General features: G+C 38.1%; 1 protein-coding gene across 2 annotated transcripts; it reads left to right on the top strand.

Moving 5' to 3' along the window:
- Window positions 1-155: 155 nt before the first annotated feature.
- ddr2a (discoidin domain receptor tyrosine kinase 2a) lies at window positions 156-26,597 on the top strand. Of its 2 annotated transcripts, none has more exons than XM_026998872.2 (17): window positions 156-368; window positions 9,944-10,051; window positions 14,588-14,690; window positions 15,131-15,362; window positions 15,576-15,723; window positions 16,591-16,693; window positions 17,578-17,761; window positions 18,639-18,879; window positions 19,130-19,195; window positions 19,378-19,490; window positions 20,371-20,587; window positions 20,695-20,915; window positions 21,201-21,328; window positions 22,567-22,764; window positions 23,686-23,920; window positions 24,125-24,274; window positions 24,703-26,597. In XM_026998872.2, exons 2-17 carry the CDS (start codon window positions 9,946-9,948, stop codon window positions 24,832-24,834), a joined length of 2,577 nt encoding a protein of 858 aa, XP_026854673.2. In that variant the 5' UTR covers window positions 156-368; window positions 9,944-9,945; the 3' UTR covers window positions 24,835-26,597. The 2 variants fall into 2 exon arrangements, with proteins under 2 accessions (XP_026854673.2, XP_026854672.2); XM_026998871.2 differs by having other exon boundaries at window positions 19,354-19,490.
- Window positions 26,598-26,655: the final 58 nt, after the last annotated feature.

Genomic DNA, 26,655 nt, shown 5'->3' with positions numbered 1-26,655 from the left:
TCTCTCTCTCTCTCTCTCTCTCTCTCTCTCTCTCTCTCTCTCTCTCTCTCTCTCTCTCTCTCTCTCTCTTTCTTTCACTCTTGTCTTGCTCTTTCTTTCTCCTCTCTCCCTCTTTCTCTTTCTCTTGCTCTCATTCTCTCTTTTGCTCTCTCTCTCTCTCTCTCTCTCTCTCTCTCTCTCTCTCACTCTCTTCACTTGCCTTTTTCCCCCTCTTCTACAGTTGTCTTCCATCAACTCAGTGTGCGTGGATATGAGATCTGAGAGAGTATAGAGAGAAAGGTCCAGGTTGGATTTTACTTTTGTTCAGTTTTGCTGGTTGGAATTAAGACAGTACTGGATAAATGGTTTGAAAAAGCAAAATTCATTCAGTAAGTTTGATTTTCTTGAGAACAGTTGAATGCCTTATTATTATTGCTGAAGATTTGGCTATCACTTGCATGTAATGAATAGTGAATAGTGATGAATTATTTTTGTTTCTTTGTTTATTAGAATTTATATATTGCTTATACATTATTTTACATGTAGGCTAGATCTTTTCTTTGTGCTTAACAATTTCTCTGGAAGAGCTACTGTTTGCATGGCAGGCTAAAATAGTGGATAACAGAGCAAACGGATGCTTGACCCACACTACACTCAGAACCGGTGAAAACCCAGCTGTGCTGAATAGATTATAAAATTAGGAAGCCATTTGCAATTTCCTTACTAAAATTTATATAGCATAGTGGAGAGCATGTTTTTGATTATTGATTACAAAAATTTATTTTTTGCTTGGAACCAGTGTAACTGGTGTGAAGATGTATTGTACATACTCAGAACCAGTGCAAACCCAACTGTGTTGAGCAGAATATCAGTTTAGGAAGCCACTTCCCTATTAAACTTTATATAGTATAGTAGACTGCATGTTGTTGGTTATTGGTTATGAAGATGGATGGTTTCCTCTAGATAGTTATTTGTTTTTAGCAAATCACTGTCAAAACAAAGGAAATATGTCTCATATTTGCTTTTTTTGCACTCCTCTTGGACCGTTCTTCAGATTATTGTTAATTACAGTAATAATATTAAAGATTTGATAGATGTCTTAAGAAACCTAATGTTCATTGCAGGTTCACAGTAATAAATTGAGTAGAGAAATTGGATTTTGTATCATTGCCATTACACATTTCTGACAAGTTCACAAAGAAAGACATTAAGACCATTTGCAATCAAATTTGTTTTCTTTCAAAGTTATGTTAAACATCCTAACTTTTATTTTAAAAGCACATTTACTTAGTTATCATTATTAATGTATAACATTTTAAATTCCTTTTAATGAATACAGTAAATCTTCAATTAATATTCATATTAATATTAATCTAATGACCAGTTTCCCAAAGTCAGATTAGGCCTAAACCTAAAAATAATCCCATGGTGATTGACTATTGGCATTACAATTTAGTTCTTAGTCCATGACCCTAAAAGAATATGTAAAAATTTGAGATCTGAGAGTCAAAAACAATAGATGCAAACAAAGAGTTGTTCTAGCATCTTTGTGCTATGTGTAAAAGATCCACTATAGCAAAAAGTGAACACCGGGTAGAGGAGGGTGTGATGGCATACCACCATTCGGCTCACAAACGTACTGGTGGGAATAGCCAAGGGTGCTCTCTGTGAGACCTTTACATATTTTTCAGGTAATCACAGCTATGCACAATAAGTTTGTGAATTCCTTAAACTGATGCTAACTATACATTTTAAGATGCAGAATTTCACTTCTATTGTAGCCAAATTAATAAATTCTTACAATGTCTGGCACTCATTTGATTTGGGAAGATGGCCTTCCAACACTTGAAGTCAGTCTGGGAAGATCCTCAGCTATATCCCTCTGAAGGGTGGCAACAGATTTGCAAGATGTTATCATCTGGGATCATGGACATGTCTGCTGCAGCCCTCCTAGATGAGAGTTCAGTAAGGAGTGACTGGCAGGAAGTCAGACATAATGATATACTCCAGTTTGGTGTGTAATTTGGATTTGAGATTCAAAACAGCCAGGCACCCAGTTCTCTAGACTTACGTTCCTACTCACCATCTGATAAAATCATTTTGTTTTAATGCAGTTGAATGCAGTGCTGTATACCATGTCTTAACAACAAATTGTTTGGTATATATAAATAGCAACATGTTGAATACATCGCTGGAGAAAATATTACAATTTTTATCCCACAAACGCTCTATACACCCCTCCTGTTTTGGACAAGCTTATCTTCAGCACACCAGCAGCAGAGCGTTTTGCACATCCACACATATATTTGAACTGATCCTAGTCTAGTGCCTAGTTATCCTTGTCCGTGCTTTCATCTGAACTGCTGCATACTACATGCCTTCCTCGCACTATGTCTCTCCTGCAGAGTTCTTCAACAGAGCTTCATCTTCCACGCTTGTCTTTCTCTCTGACTAATGGCACTGTAGTATACTATGAAATTCACTGCATACATGACCTTCATGTTATCATGAAAATTAGATGACATTTCCTGAGATATTGCAGATACATATGTGCACCTATTTGTAATTCAAATACTTTAGTTTGTTAAATATATAATTAGCAACAGTGACTTTTGTAGGTTACAAAAGTACAGTAACTGATACTCCTTTAACCTCCATGAATGTTAACCATACAGTAACTGATACTCCTTTAACTTCTAGGTTTGAAGTAGTTTATTTAATGTACTGAAGACCTATATACTAGGTATAGCTTTATAAATAAATGTCATCTAGCCAACTGAAAGTTGCTGTTTAGGTTCTGAACTGTGCTCTTTAAGACTGTGTATTGAAGATGTAATTAGCAGGCATTGACAGCTTTCACCATGTCTCAGTCACACATCATTTAAGCAGCACTGTGTGAAGCCAGTATTGTTTTTATAAAAGGAAATGGGACAGAGTTTCTTGGCAAGGGCCAGTTTTTCCACAAGGCAATGTTGATGGGTTTAAAATCCTTCTGACAACTAAAAGGAGAATCGGTCTTGCAGTTAGGTCTGGTTTCTGCAGGTGCAAAGGCACAACCACTTGCATTTCCATAGGGAATTATTCCATTCAAGCCACAACTCACAGAGTCTGAAGTATTATTTTTACCAACCAGCTGGATTGTAATTAATCTCCTGTTTCAATTATAGCATATAATACAAATTTTTCATCAAATTATAATATGAAACTAGAAAGTAAAGTTTGTGAACCAACTTTAAGTTGGCTTGCCAAACCCTGTTGTAACATTGTTATGTTAACTGTAAATCAGTATAGTATCTATCTTTACACCTGAAGGAGTTACAAAATCAATGGTTTCCTATGGTAGGATGGAGGGATGAATGAAAGAATAGAAGAGGTTGACAGACAAGTGGCACTTTGGCGCTTGAGGTCAGCGGTTGAGTCCTTTCACCAAGTTTGATGGCTATAACTTGAAAATTAAGGAAGTTATAAAATCAGTTGATTCCTATGAAAAGATGAATGAAAGGAAGGATGAATGAAAGGATAGAAAGGGTGAATAGATGAGTGTCATCAGTATGAAGTGCCATATGGTGACTGGGCCTAGTAGTTCAATCAGTACAGTTAATTTAGTTGTTCTATCTTTACAGCTGAAGGAGTTACAAAATCAGTGGATTCCTACAGGAAGATGGGGTGAGGAGGGATGAAAAAGGCTAAAAATTCAGGTATAAGACTGAGGTTTCTCTAAAGTTTTATGGTTCTATTTAAAAAGCTGTCAAAAAATTGGTTCAAAATTTAGGGTGGAAGAATAATAATAAGAAGAAATAAGAAAACAGTAAGTTAGCTTTTTCAAGCCAACTTAATTCACAGCTTTGAAGTTTGCCTGTGGCTGTTGATATAAAAATTGAGTTGTACCTGACACATTGCTTATCTCATCAGATAATCTAGTGGCTGGCTATGAAATATAACCAGGAGACAAGGAACAATTTCCTACCAAACAATTCCACACATATTTCTAAAAAGTAATCTATAACCCTAGTATGACTGCTATAAATTTTCAGATTTCTCCGACTGCTTACATTAGTCATGTTATTTCATGGGTATTTGGTTTTTCTTGCCATCACCTGGATCCACTTTAGCAGAACTGCCAACTGATTTGGATCTCATGCAATCTCATAAAAATAAAATATCCACAATGCAATGTCCATTACTTTAGTGGGGAGAAGAAAAGGGTTTCAAATGAAAAGCACATGCTCTTTTCATGCTTAAATCTTTGGGTGTTTGAATATTATCTCAAGTATGAGGCATTCACTCCAGTGCTACGTAGATGGCCCTATAAAGCACATTGCTCAGGGCTGTTCTAACTCAAGTACTACCTAATAAATAAGCTATTATAGCAGTGCACTCAGAACTGGCACTGTATATACTCTGCTTTCAACAGAACCAGGTCCTTTCATGTGTTTTAATCATTGTAATGACCACAGTCCCCAGCCAGTTTCACAAAGTCTAAAAGCAGGTTGACTTGTACAAGCAATAGTGTTTAGCGCCATTCCTCCCCATCATGTAATGCCTGTGCGCTTGTCTGAAACTACCAGTTTCACCAACAGTATTGATAAAGCCAGTACTGATTTTACGGCTATAATGAAACCTCTTACAGTTTATTTCTTTTGTACCAAGAAATTATTCATTTGTCATCTAGAATGAGTTCAAATGAGCTGTGAAAATCTCCAGAGCAAAACAAAAATGCCTAAAGAGGTGCTGTTTGAGAAGCCCTTCACTGTCATTTTCACGTCACTTATTCCAATTACAGTGCTACGAGAGCCCTCATTCTCCAGATCTCCTAGCCAAGGCCACTAATTGCAAACAGATCTTTGACACTGAACCATGTTGTGAGTTAATTGTAGGCTTTAGATAAAGTATTTTTTTCACTTACAAAATATTATGTATTGTATACACATTTATATTGTCAATAATGTAATGTTTTCACCCAGCCCCCTTTTATTAAAAGGTTTCTTATAAAATAAATGACAAATCACCTAAAACTGGAAAGCCACCTATAATTTTAGAGTCAGAAGGTAACTCCAGTCTAAACCTTCTACCCAGCTGGTCATGCAGTTCCCTATTATTACTAGGTAACCATGACCAAGCCATTAATGAGATAAACCTGAACAGCTAAATCCTGACTTCCCCACCTCAACTGTGGGTTTTGACTGTTTAAGATACTGTTGAGCATTTTCCCTGATCACTCATAATTAATACTCTGTGCACTTGAGTCTCTCAGCAGTGCAAACAAGGTGAACCCAAAGACTAACAACAAGAGGAGTTTGCAAATAGCTAGGAAACTGACAAGCTTTCCTAGAAAATAAAACTGCCTTGCTCAATCTACATAATAAAAAAGTTAAAATAGATGTTAATCAGTAAACTACAAAAACAAAGAATGCCAATAAAATTGCATGTGTTTCAGACTGTTACATTGCTTTGTCAGTACAAATGATCAAAGCAAGTCTTAGTTGTACAATGGCACTCTTCAGACCACTCAGCTCATGGGCAAGATTTACAAATCAAACTGACTCCCTTTACCTTGCTGGTGAGATGAGCATATGAGAATCCAGACGAAACTGTGGAACTCAGGCAACAAATCTGTCCAGTACGGGAGATCATCACTTCTCTAAACTTTGTCCTACTTGCACATGCATGTCTTTCCACTTTTTAGCACTCTGTTCTGCTGTTCATGCTTACAATTCTCATAGGAGATTGCTTTGAGTCAGTAAAACGTTAATTAAGAATTAATTTTAGAAGAGCAGATTTTAATATATTTTAATAGAACAAACATTGTTATCCCCAAGCTTTCAGCAGGCACCCTAATTGGATGCAAAAATGTGCTTTCATTCACAGTCATGAGTTTCTTAGGGATTGTGTTGGATTAGTGATGTGGGTTTATATATTTGCACATACAGGCAGAAGTAAATAACGGGAGGACATTATTCTGCTAAATTGCCCCGATAAAATGCGCAGTGCAAAAACACGTCACTTAAACAATGGCTATGTATGCTAATACAGGGGAAAGCAAAATACTATGTCATATTATCAGACTATTTTATCTGATCTACACTTGCTGTACCAGTCATAGCTTTAATGGTTGTTTCAGAGCTGTGTTGACGATAGCACCCACACAAAAGGACTGAAGCTTGTTCTCCTCCTCTTGTGGCTCTTTGGAGCCAGTATTATGTTTTGGGATCAGGTAAATCCCAGTTTATTTATGTTACCGAGTTTGTAAGAAGGGAAATTACTTGTAGTATACCAGAGGTCCTATGCTTGCAGAGGTGTTTTGTTAAAGAGGCAATTCTTTGAAATTGTTTCCACCCAGCATGTTTCCTGTTTGCATCTCAGCAATGATATTTTCAGTAACAATATTCTAGGCCTTATAACAGAAAATGCCTGTTTGTGTCAGAGACACGGATACTTTGGAGAAAGCTAAGATGAGAAGGCTAAGCCCTGCAATGAAGGCAATTTAATGCCTGTACATAAAAGGTGTTGAATCTATACAGGTCATTTTTATAATGTTACAGGAAAAGTAAGTTGTGAAAGCAGTGTTGCATTATTGTTTGATATGCTTTGAAGTAGCATCAAAAGGCAGGCATTAAAATGTTGGAGTTCCAATTTTGAGGAGAAATATTTTAGCAAGCATAGAAATCTTTCTCAAACAATTCAGTTTGTAAGTCTAGGTATATGTTTAAAGTGTCATAAGGTCTAGAGTTGTCTAAAAGCTGACTAGTTTTTCACCTTGAACTAACTGGGCTCATGACAACTTAATTCAGCACTAACCACAGACACTTTTGCCTACTGGTTTGGAGGCAGTGTCTCTTATTACAGCTCCTGATGTGCCCAGTTTGCTGTGTTCTTTAATCAGTCCCATCTGCCATTTTGTAAAATCACTCCATGAAACATTACTTGTCAGACTAGTACAATTTATATATATATATATATATATATATATATATATATATATATATATATATATATATATATATATATATATATATATAGAGAGAGAGAGAGAGAGAGAGAGAGAGAGAGAGAGAGAGAGAGAGAGAGAGAGAAACATTGTAGTGAAGTACTCAGGACAGAGGTCCTTTGAAAAATATATATCCACAGAGGCATAAGCATGTTTATGACATTTCTGAAACACATTGAAAAAGTTGGAAAAGAGGGATTCCGTCCCCCTGGGCAATCATGTAATGTCAAATTATGAATAGGCCCAACATCTTCACTGGGACATTCTTTCTGATAGTCACAACCACTGAGAATAAAAAATATTGCACTTAACTTAAAACACCTGTAAGAGTCAACATCAATTGCGTCATTTCTGTTGTATGTATACACACATGTGTAGGAACATAATTTGGTAACACAAAGCAAACTTATATTTACAAAATGAACCAACCAAATACTTTTTTTTTTCTTGAATACTGTTGGTTACATCTGTAAGAATGTCAAGTAACTGGTAACTGTAAACTGTCTGTTGAGGTTTTTTTTATGTTAGTCCTTTGCCTTTGTTACTATGGAAACAGGTATAGCAAAGACAGATGGCTATTTGGCTTTACTGTAACAGAGGTGAATGTGAATTCCAGTCACAGTGCAGTAGATTTCGGGCACTATTTTTTATATTACTGTAAATGAATATTCTGATAAATGTATACTGCTTTAATATTGCACCAAAACATTTAATTCACTACATTTAATTCATTAAGACAGGCCTGAACATTTGTTTATTTTTTTAATTTGTTAATTTTCTTGCTATACAAAAAGTGTAATAATTATCAAATATCCATCTTTTGGTTTATATTTGAATTTTATATAGAGAAGTGTATGTAGTATTTAATTACCTCAAGCATGTCTATGAAAAGATTGAAGCTGCTTTAAAATTTGGATATTTTTGATGGTGAATGTAGTGATTATGTTAATAAATCATGTCTTCCTGTGGTTCTGGGAAGTGCTATTAGAATAGCAGACTGAAGAATGCTCTCCCCACTGTGTTGTAACCCCAGTATGCGCTGTGCTATAATTGAGGGACCCTCATAACCCAGGTCATGGCTGCCACTCTCACCATGTGGTGTGGCCTCTAGTGGGGAGTTCATGCGGTGGTTTTAGACTCACACAAGGCAACTCTGCGCTAAGGGTGTCCTTGGAAGTACAATGCACCTTTATTATAAGATTAGTCTAAAGTGACATATATGGAGCTGTGAGATGGAGTTTGGAGTTTATGGAGGGTAACTTTATAGTTTGAGCCTTGACCTCCCAACCAAGCATGACTACAAGTCCACGGCTCTGGACAAGCTAGCGTTTCCTCTCTTTAAATACTCATGGATAAAGTGACGTGATACACTTCTCTTTCTCTATAACCAAATCATTACACAAAGATTTGTAGCTGCTTTTAACCATTTTCTTTGTGAAAGGAAAAAAGCAAAAAAGATTTGTTAGAAAGAAATGGTCAAAATATAACCTGTTTAAAAGATAAAGGGCTTTTCTGTAAGAAAAAGAGTCTTGACTAGATAGAAAGAAAAAAAAAGAGTCTTAACTAGATAGAAAGGGCAGAAAACAGTCTGGTCTTAACATGTTCCTTTATGGGCCACACTCCCACGCAGTGCTGTGAGGAAAGTAGCGCTTGGCTGATGATGAAGACTTTTCATGGAAAAACCTCTCTTGAGTTATCCAACAGAGATCCACATTTGTGTTGTCCCTCAGCCATTCTGTTTTTACACAACAATTAAATAAAATATCCATGAACATGCCACTGGGTTTTGTGCAAACATTCTTCAATAGATATCTATAATATATTAGGGCATTATGCCAGGCAGTCAATATGGATTATTTGTCACATAGAATTCATTTAAGGCCATTTACTATTTTTGTAAAATTCAAAAGGCTACAAATCACATTGAGTTTTGCATTATCTTTATTATTTTTTGTGAGACATTGTCTCTAGTTTTATTATGACACAGTAAGCTTTGCATAGTACTATATCTTTGGCATTTGTATGTTCCCTAATCATTTTCAGGCCATAAATAGATTAGGGACATATATATCTGTCTTTAAACCACCTGAATGGAGCATGAATCACTGTACATCATCAAATGAAGGCTTGTGATAAACAGAACAAATATATGAAAACTGGTTATTCACCGTGGCATGCATCTGTAGTTTGTTTAATGAGACAAGGTGTCATGTTGACGTGTTACCTGCTGATGAAATGGCTACTAGTCCTGTCCTAGCCTAGTGAGCAGTGGTCAGCTGAGAGTCACCATCAGGTGTCTCACTTCATCTCTCCTGCTTGGTTTGATTTTTTTTATTTTATCGTAAGAGCTCTCTTTGCTAATGCAGCTCTCTTTCTCACGCAGCATAAAAATTGAACAGCACTTTGCTAGTAGCATTTTCAGTGGTGCACAAAGTTAGCTGGAACTAAATTATGTATATTGCTGTTTAAAGCTACATCTTATCCCTACACCTAAGTACAAGTTTCCTCTCTTTTCTGTAACCATCATAATTCCATGACTCAGTTGATCAATTCAATAAATCTAGCCATCTTGAGGGTGGCTTTCACTAATATTATTTTTCAGGTCAGTTCAATGTGTCATTTGAAGCAAATGCCCACTCTTTGGTTTAGAGAAGCACAACTCACTCGGAGCGAACTTGTAGTAGCTTCTGCAAACAATCATAGTATCTTTATCAGCCCAAATAAAATGATGGTTTCAGTTAACAAGTGTTTGCTTTACTATTCAGCTTCTCATTGATGTTTAATATATAAACAAATCTTAATATTAAGATTTGTTTCAACTTGGTGGCTTTATGTCATTGTACTGAAAAAACCTTCAAATATATGGTGGAATAATAAAGTATGAGATAGAATTGCTCCTGATGTGCCAGTATACTTTTTCCTTCAATGTATGGTGTTACCTGAAAGCTCATTTGTTCTTAATGCTTCCTTCCAAAGGAATGAAGGCCTGGTCTCTGCTTGAGATGAACCACTTCTGGAAGATGCTTTTTCCACTGCCCCTTCTCCTCTACCTGTCAGGGACTGTGAAATCCCAAGTAAATCCAAGTAAGATAAGCTTTTTGCTCCTCGGATGTGTTCTTTTTGCCTGTTTATAATATACAGTGAAATGAAGCCAAGTGATTTACTGGAAAGCACTATGTAAACGTAAGGCTTGGATTAAACTCCAACTTTATTTGGGTTAATAACATCAAGATAATAAGTTAGCATGTTTTTCAAGTTAACTGTGTTGGTTTACCGTTTAATTAATATTTTATTGATCATTTAATCGATCATATAAATCCAGCAACTATGCAAGATACTTGCTACTTAACATATGGTGTACTATAGCCTGTATCTTTGAACTTCAGATCCCTGTGTAGTAGGATATTCCATTTGGCCTATTTTAGCCTATTTGGGTTTTTGAAGCAACTGAACTTCTTTTCTGGATTATATGTGAAACTTTTTGTGCAGCTTTGATCTGTACCTTTCTGATGCAGCGATTTCTCACCAGCTTGGGTGGTTTGCAGGGAGGAAAGTGTGATGTCACTGTAAGGTTCAATTATATTTTACAAGGAAACCAGAATCAAGCACATGTTAAGCAGTAATACAGTTGGGACACAGGATAAAGACAAAAGGAAGTCTCTCTGTTTAATGTTTTCTGAATAATGAAATTCACACTGTGCTGTTACAATATATGAAGAAAAGTTAGTTCATAGAGTAGATGAGGTCGTTACTGCACATATGAGTAGTTTTAGAGAAAAACGAAGGTTGGAGTTTAATATGGAATTTTTAGTATGCTTTAGTGGTTTCTTTTATAGCTGAGTGGCATACTCCTTTATCATATTTAAAACAGGCTTGTTTGATTGTTATCACTAGATCCCAGAATTATCCCAGGGATAAAAACAAAACAGACAAAAAAATAAATATCTCACCACTCTCTGTGGTTTTATGACACTGTGTCATAAAGTCATAAAGTCTATACCTTTCCAACTGTGTTCTCTAATTGTATTACAAAACCATGCCCTGGCTCCCATTGCACTCCTTTCCTGCTGGGGGCCATTGCAGCTGCTGCCAGAGCTATCAGCACCTGACCTGCCAGACATAGCCATTTTACTCAGCCCTGCTCTGCACATGGATGCAGGCTTTAGGCTGCAACTTTCACCAGGGCTTTCATTAGATAAAAATTTGTATATTGATGTTAATGTTATTTTCTTTCTTATTTGGTTATACCATATAGATTTTATTCTTTGTTTTATCCTATTTATTTATAGCCCAGAATCCTGTAGTCAGAGCCCAGAATCATTCAAACTTGACTGAATACAATAAGTTGTTTGGCTGTGATGTTTAAAAGGTTACAGTCAAGCAAGAATGGAGACAGTGCTCATGTTGGTGTTTATAAGGACATAGTAGCCCAGAGGTGGGAGCGTTCAGGTTTCATCAGTGAACATGTCAAATACATTGCTGGCTTTCCCTATTTTTCCCGGGGTCTATAAGAGGCTGTAACCTTGTTTTGAGTGTATTATTGAATGTAGCTAGAGGTCAAGCATGACTGTTTGCAGAGAATTTAGCCATCAAGCTGGAGTCTGTGGCTAGTGCATACCAGACATTTTGACAACAGGAAAGCATATTGAATTGGGTTCTCTTTCTCTCATTTCTCCAGAGGTTCTGTGCGTTTTCCAGATTCTTGTTGCCAAACTTGTAAACCACGTACACTGGGTGTTTCTCACACTTAGAGCTGCAACTACAGAGGGTAAAAGAGGAATAGCCAGACGCCCACATGTTCTCTGACAGAGGAGCAATAACTGTCTATTTGTAAAAGAGTAGATATTCTTCATCTGCTGCTCTCCACTATGATGGTAAATTGTCATCATTTTTACACTTTTTAAACATACTTCTGATATGAGGCAGATTTCAACATGCCGTAATCTCTAGTTGCTCCACCATATTTCTGCTGAAATTAAACTGAAAGGTTTTTCCAGCAGCAGGAAAAGTGCACTGCAGAATTTAGTAGCTATGAGATGAACTCTGGTGCCAACTTTCCCCTGTTTAAAATTCCCAAGCACTGTAGTTATACCATACTACTCTTTTCCAACTTTGTATTTTTATACTTCTTGTATACTGTAAAGAGAAATGATATAATCACTATATAATCACTTACATAATCATCCAACTTCTCATTTTTTATTGTTATTGTCTATTTTGTGTACTGGTTATGGGTGACAGGGACAAGCACAATGTATGCATGTATGTCTGTGTGTGAGTGCATGTGTATTTGTGTTAATGTGTGTGCAATGTATTGGAGCCAGTAGTTAGCAAGCATAGTAGAACAAATGAGCCTTTCACAGGCCAGGGCATGGAAAAAGCTGGCTTAGTGATGGGGGTTGGGGACACTTGGAACTATGAGCTGCTACACAAGTCCTCCATAGCTACACATACACAGAGAGAGAGAGAGAGAGAGAGAGAGAGAGAGAGAGAGAGAGAGAGAGAGAGAGAGAGAGAGAGAGAGAGAGAACAGACGGGCTAAGCCCTCCTTCTCTCCAGATAATATTTGTATTTTTCCACCTTTCTCGAGTGTGGGATATTTTTAGCTTTGGTAGCTAAATGCTACCACTGCCCTTCCCTATTCCCTTGCATCAAAGAGAGAGGGCAAGAAAACACAAACTGTGTAAACACGGATCCAAGCATGTGTGCTACAGCACAGAGCCCAGGAAATGCCTTTTAGACACCTCTTATCAGGCTTAGCATAGACGTTCTTCCTTTCATAACTTCCTCGCATTTTTAAAGCACAATTCTTATGGTAACGATTGGTTATTCCTTGTAAGAAAATCTACAGCTTTGACAATAGTGAACACATGCATCAGTGAGGGTACTTAAACTCTCTGGTGAGCCTGATTACTTTAAGTGTGCTGGGAAAATGTCACTGTAAGGACATATTGTGGCACTGGCTTCAGAGTCCTGCCATCCATGTCTCTGTTTCTGTGCCTTAATAAGTGCTGGATGCTTGTGATTTCTTCTCTCTTTTTCTCTGTGTTTGTTGCTCATATGAAAACAAACAACAGACTGACACCCATCTGTTTCAATCCATGGAGCAAGGACAGTCAGGCAGGGCCATGCAGAACCAGTGCACATTGCTGGTTGTGCGCACGGCCATTGAGTTCGTCAGAGAGGAGGGGGTGTGGTGGAGTCGGGCGGAGAGCAGGAGGCGGCTCTGTCACATCTGGAAGAAGTTTTTGTTGGGGGATTCGGCCCATTTTGGACCATATCAGCCTGTCGCTGCCAAGACCAAGCCTCTGAGGTTTCCCCCATCTTGACTTTTCAGCAAACATTTGGAGGAGAGCCGGAAAAAAAAGAGAAAAGGAAGACAAAAAGGTCCTTCTGCACTCTCTCTGCTGTTGCTGGCAGGAGCACAGAGGCTCGCTGTTGAGTTGGAGGGGCCATTCGGAGCAGTAGAGGCCATGCACACTTCCGACTACACTTTTAATATCAAGTCCATAACACACAAATACACACCCACAGAGACACAGACACACACACACACTTAACATCAAAGCTATTCTATCCAGCAGTGCATTGTGTAATATGATCTCATGATTGCAGTCTGGTGCTGTTTGATTACACATGGATGCAAAATAATATTTAACAGCATACTTCACTAGCTCCCAGGGTATCAAAGAGGTCACAAATATGTAATAGATTTGAATTTTCAGCTCCAAATAGCATTCACAACAATTACATTTAATTCAGTTATTTAATCATTTACTTCATTGGTACTCCAAACATTCTTAATGCTGTCCTATGTTGTCAAAGCATAAGAGAATAGGATAGAGCATGAGAGAGCAGTGTAGGGTTTTGTCTACCCTAGCACATCGTGCTGGAGCTGTATTTGAATGGGTCATCCGGCAGTGCTGCCACACACAGTCATGGCCAGACAAACGGAAACTAACCATAAAGCTGTAGAAACCCTCCTCCTCTTTCTGTGCAGCGTACTGTGATAGTGTTGATCAAAGAATTGCCATCATTTGTTTTTACAGCAAGTAGCATCCACGTGTAATGAAACATTATTTCCAGCTCATAAAAGTTAACCGTTAGCACACCCTGGAATCTCTTTGCTAGCACAGTTACATTATAGAATAGCCCTACAAATGGTGGAAGAAAAGGCAGGAGGACCATTTTCGACATTTCCTTGTAAGGAAAATAAAAATTCAGAGACCACACAGGAGCTGACTGAAGCTCTGGCCAGGACTTCTCTCCAAATGAGGTTATACGGTGATTGGGCTAATTGTCTGCGCCAAAGAGTATGAAATAGTTCCCAACTAAATTTATGCGGGGTAACCACATAGATGGAGATGGGAGAAAAGGGTTTTGTTCAGTTTCACCTCAAACTACGCCTACGGCTTTCCACCAGTGCTATGTCCTGCCTTATATGTTTGTTGTTACTGCATCAGCTGGTTAGAAATATTTATATGAAGATTTTTTTCTAGGTTATAGGAAATTATGAGTGCCAGTGATGCTTTTCAGTTTAACGGAGTGCTTTGGAGACTTGACAGATATAATGGGGTGTGATTTACAGAGTATATTAATAGGCTCATGGGTTTCCTACAGGCGTGTGTCGATCCCCTCTAGGGATGTCTGGAGGACAGATTTTGGATGAAGACATTTCCGCTTCAAGTCAGTGGTCTGATTCAACAGCAGCAAAATATGGCAGGTAAAATATATATGGGAAATATATATATATATATATATATATATATATATATATATAGTGTGTGTGTGTGTGTGTGTGTGTGTGTGTGTGTGTGTGTGTGTGTCTGCTCATACATGTGTGCTTGCACGTACGTATACATGTATACATACGTGTGTGTGTGTGTCCATGTGTATACGGTACAGATTTTCTCAACATGAGGAAGACCACATCAAGCTCAATGTGGGTAACCTCAGCAGAATGATATAATTATGACTGCACCCCCTTCCCTCCACCCAAGCCTCAGATAATACTGGTATCATTTAGGCTAAGCTGTCCCATTAATATTCTCCACATCCCAAAATTAAAAGGTTTGTGTACATTTATGGTACTGGTAATGGCAAGGGATGCAGATCCCAGTATGAGAAAGTAGCTTTCTGTGTTGTGGGGTGGTGCGGCTGCAGGCTGGACTGCGAGGAGGGGGACGGAGCTTGGTGCCCCGAGATCACTGGCGAGCCGGAGAACATGAAGGAGTTCCTGCAGATAGACCTGCGCTCTCTGCACTTCATCACACTGGTGGGCACGCAGGGGCGCCACGCAGGCGGCATGGGCAACGAGTTTGCCCAGACCTACAAGATCAAGTACAGCCGCGACGGCAGTCGCTGGATCTCTTGGCGCAGCCGGCAGAGAAAGCAGGCACGTGCCAAAGACAGCTCCCCCTACTGTACACCCAGAGCAAGTGCACATTCTAGATCCGTCTCGTTCTCTAAGCTACATCTCTTTTACTTACACACTGTAAAATTGTTTCTGTAGTGATTTATGGGTTATTGTAGTAGATCAATGTTGAGCATACACTGTGCAGCATGTTCAGTGGAACCACTGTGACTGTGATGGTTGCTTGTTTTGAAGGTGATTGAGGGGAACAGGAATGCCTATGACATCGAGCTGAAGGACCTTGAGCCGCCCATCGTTGCCCGCTTTGTGCGCTTCATGCCCGTCATGGACCATTCAATGAACGTGTGCATGCGTGTGGAGCTGTACGGCTGCGAGTGGCTCGGTACGCACGCCTGTGGCCCTCCATCCAAGCCATAGTGCACTCTTCCTTTACATTTTCTTCATTTGCTTTATCAGACTGAGAAGGACTTGATCATTACTGTATCAGTCATGCAGATGCACTTTTACTCTTTGGTCAGTTGTGATGCAATTAGAAAGATGCCCCAACTGCCCTTTAACAATAAAAGAGATGATCCAATGGCCTTTATGCTATAAGAAAGCTGTATCATCTGCCTTTTTTGTATGCTGACCACCAGCTGTGATTTCATTGGTCCTCCTGGAAGGTAGTGGACACATGACTCACACAGCTTAATCATTAAGAACGTAAAGGCAGGGTTGTTTGTTTGGCTTGAGAACCATGTCTTAGTCACACCCATGACCCTGCACATGCAGGGCTCTTTAAGGCCCCTGCTGGGTTTACACAGCTCATGAAGACTCACACCTGTTAAAGACCTCAGACAGCTAGAGATGGGTTGAAACAGTGGCATTGCCACTAGTAGTGTGTCCTTTCAACTGTTTGCTGTAGCTGAAGGCTCTGTAGTGACAGTGATAGAGTTTAAATTTTTCCCCGAAACTTTGATCTTACTGTCTGCTATAAATTAAGTTGACCTTCATACCAAGCAATAATTGTTCAGGTTCTTTCAATGAAGTCTCTTATCAAGACAGATGTGGCTTTCTTTTTCCCCTTCTGATAATTTGATATATAACTCCCAAAGCTAACAGCCAAGGAGGTATTCCCCCCCCCCCCCCCCCCCTTTAACCCCTTTCCTATGATAGCAGCTTGTTGGACAGAAGTATTAGAGCGACTCTCCTATGCAGTTCACCTATTCAAATCATTATTAATAGGTTTACAGTATTGTTCTGTTTCCAGATGGGCTGGTATCATACAACGTCCCACTAGGCCAACAGATGATCCTCTACGGTCAGAACATTTACCTCAACGACTCTGTCTATGATGGTGCAATGAGTTACAGGTCAGTAGTCTCTGTATGTGCCTGAAAAGAAACTAAGGAGTCAGGGAGGAATAATCTAACTTGTCTTCCTTCTCAGTGCAGTTCAAACCAAATACCAGACTATTGTCTTGATCTTAGTGAATTAGTGATTACAGTAACAGAGGGAACTGCTTGCCTGTTTTAAGATCCTATATATGACACAGATTGTCAATGCCAAAAATAGATGTTAATATGCCTATATATATAAAGTTCTTAGGTCTTAGTTCGTAGTTCTCAGCTGATTCCATGGATTATTAGATCTGCATGGTTTACTAAAACCCTGGGACAAAGGAATCAGGTCCAAAATCAGTTAAGATGAAGATGGAGCAGAGTCACAATGTTATTGTACCCGGTTGTCATGACTCTTACAACATACAGAGATGAGAGGGTGGTTTCAATGTTCATGGAAGGATTTGACTCATGCCTTCCTGAACAATGCTTCCATGGCAGTGTGCGTGTGTGTGTGTGTGTGTGTGTGTGTGTGTGTGTGTGTGTGTGTGTGTGTGTGTGTGTGTGTGTGTGTGTGTGTGTGTGTGTGTGTGTGTGTTTGTGTAGAATATTACCATGAACAACCCACAATCTCACAGTCATTAAACTGCTAAACAAAACCCCAGTTTGAGTATTGGCAAAGGCCTTAGTGTAAAAAAACAAACAAAAAAAAAACATCGCTACCACCTAGTGGTGTAATGGTAGGATTTTTTTTTTGTGCTAAATTTAATAATATAGCTAGACCAATATTGTATGTAACTTCTGTGCTAAGACTGATTTGCAAAAGTTTCCAAATGTGTTACAAATTGTTGGTTAATATGACAATAGAATAATTGTATATCCTAATATAAGTTCTCACACCATCTCTCTCTCTTCAGTATGACAGAAGGGCTTGGACAGTTGACAGATGGTATGTGTGGTCTGGACGATTTCACCCTCAGCCATGTCTACAATGTGTGGCCTGGCTATGACTATGTTGGATGGACCAATGAGAGCTTCCCCAGTGGATACGTAGAAATCATGTTTGAGTTTGACCGCACCCGCAATTTCACCACCATGAAGGTAGTTTTTCACAGTGGGGCCCTGTCCCATCTTTCCATGTTTTAGTGTTGCTAACATGACAAGCTTTTGCTTTTTACTAGCTTCATGCTGAATGGCTCTCTTTCATATTACAGAAAATATTTGCTTGTATCATCTGTTTATGACTAGTTCTAACAAATGTTTTACTTTTTAATTTAAAAGAAAGTTTTGTTTTGAGCAAGCAAACCAGTCCTGTGCTGCTAGGTTTTATTTTCTCATTTATCACATTATTAAACTCATCAGCTCTCCCCTTTCCCATATGACTTCGCTGATTCCGTCATCATGACACTATTTATCCAGGCATTACTGTCACCAGGAAACTAAAGAATGTGAACTCCAATCCTGACCATTTAAAACCTATGGAATAAGGACTCTCTGCTCATACAAACTGTATCACACATGTCTTATAAATTACACATAAAAATGTGTAAACTCTCTATGTTTAAAATCAAATGCAAATGTGTCAAATGCAATGTTATAAATTTGTGAAAGAGAGCATATACTTTACTGCTTTTCTGCAAATGAAAGTGACCATAATAAGATAGTTGGCTAAAATAATCAGTTTTCTATTATTAGATAAAATAACAGATAATATATGTTTTAATATAACCAACATATGAACTCATGATCACACATGATCCTTTACATATGAATGCCTTACATTAAATCTAAATGAAACATCAGCTACATTTAGATCATTAGTATCATTTAATTTAACTAGGCAACGCTGTGGCCTTTCAGAATAGGAATTTGCCACTCTCTTAGCAAGATACATCTTGAAGAAGTTTTATTCTGAAGATGTCGCAAGCCCTTCCTGCATCTGTCTTTCTCTCCTTCTGCCATTACCTGCCTGTTTTAGGTTCACTGCAACAACATGTTCTCTCGGAGGGTGAAGGTCTTCCAGAAGGTTGTATGCTACTTCCGCTCAGAGTCCGACTGGGAGCCTACACCTGTGTCTTTCAGCCCTGTGATGGATGACGTAAACCCCAGCGCCCGCTTTGTTACAGTTGCCTTCCACAACCACATGGCCAGCGCCATCAAGTGCCAGTATCACTTTTCTGACATCTGGATGATGTTCAGTGAGATCACCTTCCAGTCAGGTGAGCTTGGTAATGATCATCACTACCAAACTGAAGTCCAGCTGTGGGCAGGTAACTGCAGAATTGATTACTTTGTCACTGTAATCACAGAAGTCAGCGCTAAAGGTAATCCTTTGATTTCTTCTGAAGCTTTTTCTTTGATTTCAGTGAAAATAAAGAAAGAGCTGGACATTGCTAGACATTTATTTGTTATTTTGACTTACAGAATTCCCAAATGTGTCAGTCTAATGTCCTCTACCTGCTGTTTTAGATACGGCAATGTACAACACAACTCTTTCTCCTCCAAAGACTGGACTGCCAACAAGCACTCAGCCAGGTCGGTACTCAAACCCATACTTTCTGCTCCACTGAGGTGTGAGTGGCTTTGTTCTAAGAGACTATATGACTTTTGACAGATTTGTGACTCACTAAATTTCTCCTAAACTTTGAGCCCACTCACTCAGAAGATTCTTTCCCTTTGTATCCCCTCTTTAGGGGATAACCCTATTCACAAAGTAGATGACAGCAACACCCGAATTCTGATTGGTTGTTTGGTAGCCATTATCTTCATCCTTGTTGCCATCATTGTCATCATACTCTGGAGACAAGTCTGGCAGAAGATGTTGGAAAAGGTCAGAGCTCTGCTGTGTAATTATTCATGTTTTACATGATGTAGTTCATCTGAATTGTGCAGTTCTTCAATACTGATAATATGTTACTTTATCACAAAAGTGTTTTTGTACATTCTTTAAATCTGGTTTTCACCAAATAAAGTCTCAGAATAGATCGTTCTGACCTAACATTTACATTTTCATTAACATTTTCAGTATTTAACAGATGCTCTTATCCAGAGTCGCTTACACTTATATTTATCAGTCTGACAGCATGTTAGCTCCCTGGGAATCAAAAAAATGTTTTATCTGTTGTGTATACTACCACTGAGTACACAGAGCAGATAAAAGTCAAAGCCCAGGACAACGTACCCCATTACGCTGAGTCAGACATTGTCAACTTGCAAGTCCTTGAAGGGCTTATTATTAGAAATGATTTAAATGATTTATTTTAAGAGCACTTTAGCTGGACTGTTTTTACATCCTGTGAGATATCACTAAAGTAGCAGCCTGGGTGACTGTCAAAACATTTCAACATGGTCTAGTTATATAGACCAACCTGGAAAACTCTATATATAGTTTTCAACATGCATATTTTTAGAGCGAGGGGCTTTGGAGAAATGTTTGAATGGTGAGTATGGGACTTAAGGGAGAAATTTCTTCTTAACTTGCTAAATCTGTCAGGAAAAAAATTGCTTACTGCAGCATTAATATATTATCATGCTGATGATGACAAAATACACTATGAAGGGTCTGAAAAAAACACTGCATAAATTCTTAGTGTATGTATCTCTAATTTACCTCTGTGTTGTCATGGCTGAATGTCATGGAATGAGTAGGCGTGCTCTTTCACACATTTTCTGTCCTGTGGGATTCCTTCACTGAGCCTCCTTTATTCCAGGTATCTCGACGGATGCTGGACGATGAACTTACTGCTAGTCTGTCAATACAGAGCGAGGCCTTCACTTATACCAACAACAACCACCCCTCCTCAGCACCCAGTGAGCAGGAGTCCAACTCCACCTACGAGCGCATATTTCCCCTGGGCCCAGACTACCAGGAACCATCCCGTCTAGTCCGCAAGCTGCCCGAGTTCTCCCAGCTGTCAGAGGACACTGGTGAGTCCTGCACTGGTAGTGTAAGAATTACATTTGAAGAATCTTGAGATTAAATTATGTTTTTTTATTAGTTGTCTTATAAAATAATGAAGTAATTCCTATTGCAGCATTGACAGCCGCCAAGTCCCCTCAAGCCAGTGCCCAGGAGGGCGTGCCACATTACGCTGAGGCTGACATCGTCAACTTGCAAGGAGTAACGGGAGGCAACACATACGCCGTACCAGCCCTCACCATGGACCTGTTGTCAGGCAAGGATGTTGCAGTAGAGGAGTTTCCACGGAAACTGCTGACCTTCAAAGAGAAGTTGGGTGAAGGGCAATTTGGAGAGGTCAGTTCTAGAAACTGAAATTTTTCAAGATATTTATGCTACCAATGTTCTGTCTATTATGGTTTTAAAACATATGTCACTAGCATCACCTTTAAAAACATTTTTCAAAATTTTTACATTTGTCAGTAAATACAAGCAAATTAGCTTATAAAAAATATAATAAAACATTATTGTGTTCAGTGTGTTTAGTGAAAAGCCATGTGGCTTTTGGTGATGCTATTATTAGATGAGGATGAAGAAAAATGCCTTCAAGATTAAAGACTGTCATTACTGGCTGTGCTACAGGTGCATCTTTGTGAGGCAGAAGACATGGAGGACTTCATGGATGAGGACTTCTCTTTTGACATCAGTGATAAACAAACAGTTCTTGTGGCTGTGAAAATGCTGCGAGCTGATGCTAATAAAAATGCCAGGTATGGAGGTTTACAACAATTTTACATTCTCAGTGTCAAGAGTTACCAATAACATTTAAAGAAACTTTTCTTTATCATTAATATTTCCAATTTATTATTATATTTACCATCTTGCATTTACTATACAAGACTTGAATTAGAATTTTTTGCTGTTAGTTTTTGTAAACAGGATAGCGGGGGGAGATCAAACAGAGGGTGATTCCCGAAGTAATTATACCAATGATGGAGATTTATTTTCCTCAAAAAGTCCAGTGACAGGGGCATGATGCCATAAGCAGAGAAAAATTCTAATTCCCCCCCAAAAAAAAACCCAAAGGAAAAAAATAAATCCAATCATCCACGCCAACAAAAATTAACCCAAAATAAGGCAACTTAACGTGCTCCCAATTATGGCATTCAATCAATGTGTCTGTCTCTTGCATTCCCACGCCACTCCTTATATTTAATCTTTGCCCCTTAGACCAAACCATTCTAGATACCTAATTTATTAAAATCATAATATCTCTCCACTATGGTTCAAAACAAAGTCTATCATTTAAAATATTTTCCCATTATCCAAAAATGATCTTATTAAAATATACCCATATCCAAACACAGAGCCGTTAATCACAATTTTATCCTCCCCCTTTCTATCTGGAAAATTACCTGCTCCACTGAACTAAAACTAACTAAAACTCCCCTTCAATTCTGGGCACGAATCTTGACTCATCCCCTTACAACCGCTGAACCCAAACTCCCGTTACCTTATTATAATAAATATATCTGTATCTACACACATACATTAACTCTAGTAGTTATCTACTTATATACATTAACTCTAGTAGTTATCTACACATATACATTAACTCTAGTAGTTATCTACACATATACATTAACTCTAGTAGTTATCTACACACATACATTAACTCTAGTAGTTATCTACACAGTCAGTTGGCCACCCTGAACAATGTAAGACAGTTACAATAACTTTACAGAACTCCAGCAAATGGCAGGTTTGTTCCCTATAATAGCAGTGTAATTAAAATAAAGGTCTTTCAGCCCCATGTATTGTTCACATTATCCCTCTAATGTTCGGCTCTGCTGTTTGTCCACATGGAATGGGCCGGAGTCCCGTTACAGTGCTGTTAGTTTTTCTATGTGAAAAATGCATTCTACAAACGATGTGGTTTTTTATGCAGAATTACTGTTCTTTTTATTAAAACAGTCTCTCACTGCTCCTCAATTCTTGCTTTTCCAAGGAATGACTTTTTGAAAGAGATAAAGATCATGTCACGGTTAAAAGATCCCAACATTATCCGACTACTGGGAGTGTGCATGAGCTCAGATCCCCTTTGTATGATCACCGAATACATGGAGAACGGCGACCTCAACCAGTTCCTGTCTCGCCATGAGCCGGAGGGCATGATCGCTCTGCTCAGCAATGCACCAACAGTCAGGTAGTCATCTGTATTGGGCCTCCTCCTATGAACAATACTGACAGTGGCCCATATTTATCAAACTTCTTTGAGTACAAATGCTGATATGAGATCAATGTATGCCTTTCAATTTTCATAATAATTAGGAGAAAAATAGAAATCAGTATTCCTACTCAAAGGTACTTTGTGAATTCAGGTGCTGATCTTAGATCTGTGCTCTTACAATTATTCACAGCATTCATAAGATACCTTAGACACTTAATTTCATGCATTATAGTCCTACACATCGGTAATTTTGGAATGTTGTAGTCAGGCATATCTCAGTGGACTATAGCAGTCCACTGTCGACCTCTCTATGTTTAGTAGGAGATGTCTCTATAGTAGATCAAACACATTTAAAAGGTTAAAAAACACTCCAATATTAATAGCCTCCAATACAAAACTCTAGCATAGAAAACCTTCTTATAAATTGGAAAACAAAGCACAAACCACAAGGTTTTAGTGGCAGCATTTCCTAACAGAATATATCTCATTAGAAAAACCCACTAAATGCATTTCACATCTTAGCAAGACCTGGAATTTGACTTTGAAATATTGTGTGCTATCAGTGAACTAAGGCCACTTACCAAAACTCAGCTCTTAGATAGAATTTGAAAAATCACCACTTATAGACTAATTGTTAACTATTGTTTACCCCAACTGCACAACCCCCACCTGTTGTGCTTCCTATATGTTTATGTAAGAATATATGTGCAATATATAGACTTGTCTATGGCTTTGTCTGTTGAATATATCCTACCCAATAGTAATAACACAGTAGCAACTTTTACAGTAGAAACACAGAACGTCACTGTTATTTTCTACACTTAAACATGTATCGTCTCATAATGGGATGCTTCTTGATTTTCTTTTTGTGGGTGCTGGATACCTATCACTCTTTAGCTACAGTAACCTGCAGCACATGGCCACCCAGATTGCCTCAGGCATGAAGTACCTCTCCTCACTCAAATTTGTGCACCGAGACCTCGCCACCCGCAACTGCCTTGTTGGCAAGAACTACACCATTAAGATCGCTGACTTTGGCATGAGCAGGAACCTGTACAGCGGAGATTACTACCGCATCCAAGGCCGAGCTGTGCTGCCTATCCGCTGGATGTCTTGGGAGAGCATACTATTGGTGAAACACTAATATGCACTGACCAGTAATGGTTTCTCTCTAAGAAGCACACACATAGATACACAGATATAGTCACACGTCTTGTAGCATATTGTGAAAGGGTTAAACTATCTTCCTCAACTTTTGTGGGTAGGCCTAAATAGTCTGTAACTGCTGATAAAATGTGGTCAAATGGGACCCTACATATGTATATGTGATTGGCAGGGTAAATTCACCACAGCCAGTGATGTGTGGGCATTTGGTGTGACTCTCTGGGAGACATTGACTTTCTGCAAGGAACAGCCATACTCTCAGCTGTCAGATGAGCAGGTCATTGAAAACACAGGGGAATTCTTCCGAGACCAGAGGAGACAGGTAGACAAGCTGAACTTTACATAATCATTTATCTATTTATTATTGCACCATTTGCAACATTTATTAAACTTATCATTCATATTTTCTGTGGTTAGAACCAGTGCACTGTTATTTTACATTACTCAGGAGACTTGTGTATAAGTAAGCCATACTTATTCTATACTCTGTTAATATTACAGTTTGTCCTGAAATATGTTTATTTTTATTATTTCTTACTATTACTCTACATATGCTGCTGCTATAACAAAAGAATTTCCATCTAGTCCTATATATATTCATTCATACATCCATCCATACATTCATATATCTGATTTTGGGAGAAAAATTCACACATAAATATATACAGTCTGTCAACTGTTAATTATAAGGACTTAAACTTAAGGACTTAACATAATGTCTGGCACTTACGAGCAAACTCTCATCTCCAGATCTACTTGCCACAGCCGGCCTTGTGTCCTGACCCTATCTACAAGCTCATGTTGAGTTGCTGGCACAGGAATGCCAAAGAGAGACCATCTTTCCAGGAGATCCATCGAATACTACTGGAGAGCAGGCCTTAGTGCCTGATCCTGTGCCAACCCCAACACTGCCAGAGACGCATTAATGTGTGCACAGGACTCAAGGCAACTTACCACCACAGACCCAAACACCAAGCCCCACACCGTCCTGTTGAATGGGTACCCAGAATTGTTCTGTGTTCCCATTTTATACAAAATGGAATCTGGAAAAAGTAAAGCAAAGTGAAATATATGGTATACATGAACTGCGCTTATAATTTAGTGCCTTTGGCTGGCACAGGGTAGAGGTCTAGGATGCTAATGAAAAATGTAGGAGTGAGTTCAGGTACTTTTGGAAAAGAAACCCAATTTGTATTTTTATATCTTTTATGCTGATGACATTTGTTAACTCCAAGAGGAGGAGTTCCTAACAAAAAATAGGATAGGAAACTTAATGAATTTTGACACAATAAAAAATTATGTCTTTTCTGATACATTATTAGAGGACAGCTTGAATGTAAATATTAAAAAAATTCTTTTAGAAATAATCCAGATTTTCACATGTTAATAATTGTGCCTCTTATTTTTATGTTCATCTCAACCATCAAAAGACTACATTATAGTGATTTTACAGGAAATGCTTTAATTGTTTTTATAACCAAATAACCACTTTCAATGAAACACAAGCAGTGGGCCTAACGTCATCATTTCAAAAATAAACAATGTTATCACATTATCTTGACATTTACAAAGGTTTTATTGACTGTTAAATGTATTAAATGATTTATAGGAGTTTAATTATGCAAATGATTCTGTTAATACAATTAGTACAATATGGTTTTGGGTTTACTTTTTACTTTTCCTGCTGACGTCATCTTAATGATGACAATATTTAATGGTTTCACATTTGACATTCATGTTGTACCATTCACAATTGTTTCTCTTTCAAAACAACTTGGATTCAACGCTTACCTTTAAAGCCTTTTAAATTTGCATTTACAGACATTTTTTAAATGAACAATGAATTATCTTTGTTGCTGCATTACAATCACTCAGCTTGTAGAAACAGTAAATGATTTTTACATTACAATGGGTGAACATTGGTGTAGTCAGTTCTAAGTAATTTTTCATCGAGCATTCACATTTGATCAGAGCAAAGTACATCCATTCTTCTTTCCTCTCTCTTCTATATGTGTTATTTTTATAATTCATGAACAAAGTGAAAACCATGCATAGCAAATAATACAAAACTAATGTTACACAAAAAGAAAAGAGTCAAGATAAGCTATGTCTGCTTTTATGCTAACTTTAAGCTAATTAGAAACAATAAATTGTTTTCAGTGAGAGCAAGCCTTGATGTTAGTTAATGGATTTGTAAGATTAAGATGATGACTCAGAGTAGGTTGTTAAATGGGATGCCAAAAGTGCTGCACATGTGAAATCCAGTTTGTTACTTGTATAGGCTTAGGTGTATTATTATTCATTAATATAAAGTCTAGTCTTTATACACCATGTCTATTAGTCTGGTCCTCATTGTAAGACATTGGTCTTGTTATAGGTTGAAATATTTTGATGGTCACTGGTTGGGTCCATGGGATGATATGACTATTGATGTTGCTCTAGAGATACATTGTGTGTTGTATTTTTAAAAACCTGAACAGTAACATAAACAAGCTCTCTTTTTAAACCCTAATACAGTGACCTTCCTTGTGACTATTTGTCATTTAACTTTGTCCCATATAGTGTAGCTGGTCCTTCTTGATGCTGAAAGTTTGTTTGCAAAGTAATAGTTATTTAACTGAATAAAGCATGTCATTGTATGTCTGCCTACATGTTAGGATTTTTCCTTAATTGTATAATTATATGAAATCCTGTTTTCCCCAG

This window comes from Electrophorus electricus, chromosome 3 (assembly GCF_013358815.1).
Source record: "Electrophorus electricus isolate fEleEle1 chromosome 3, fEleEle1.pri, whole genome shotgun sequence".
Classification (NCBI taxonomy): domain Eukaryota; kingdom Metazoa; phylum Chordata; class Actinopteri; order Gymnotiformes; family Gymnotidae; genus Electrophorus; species Electrophorus electricus.
This window is presented reverse-complemented; position numbering and strand designations above follow the sequence as displayed.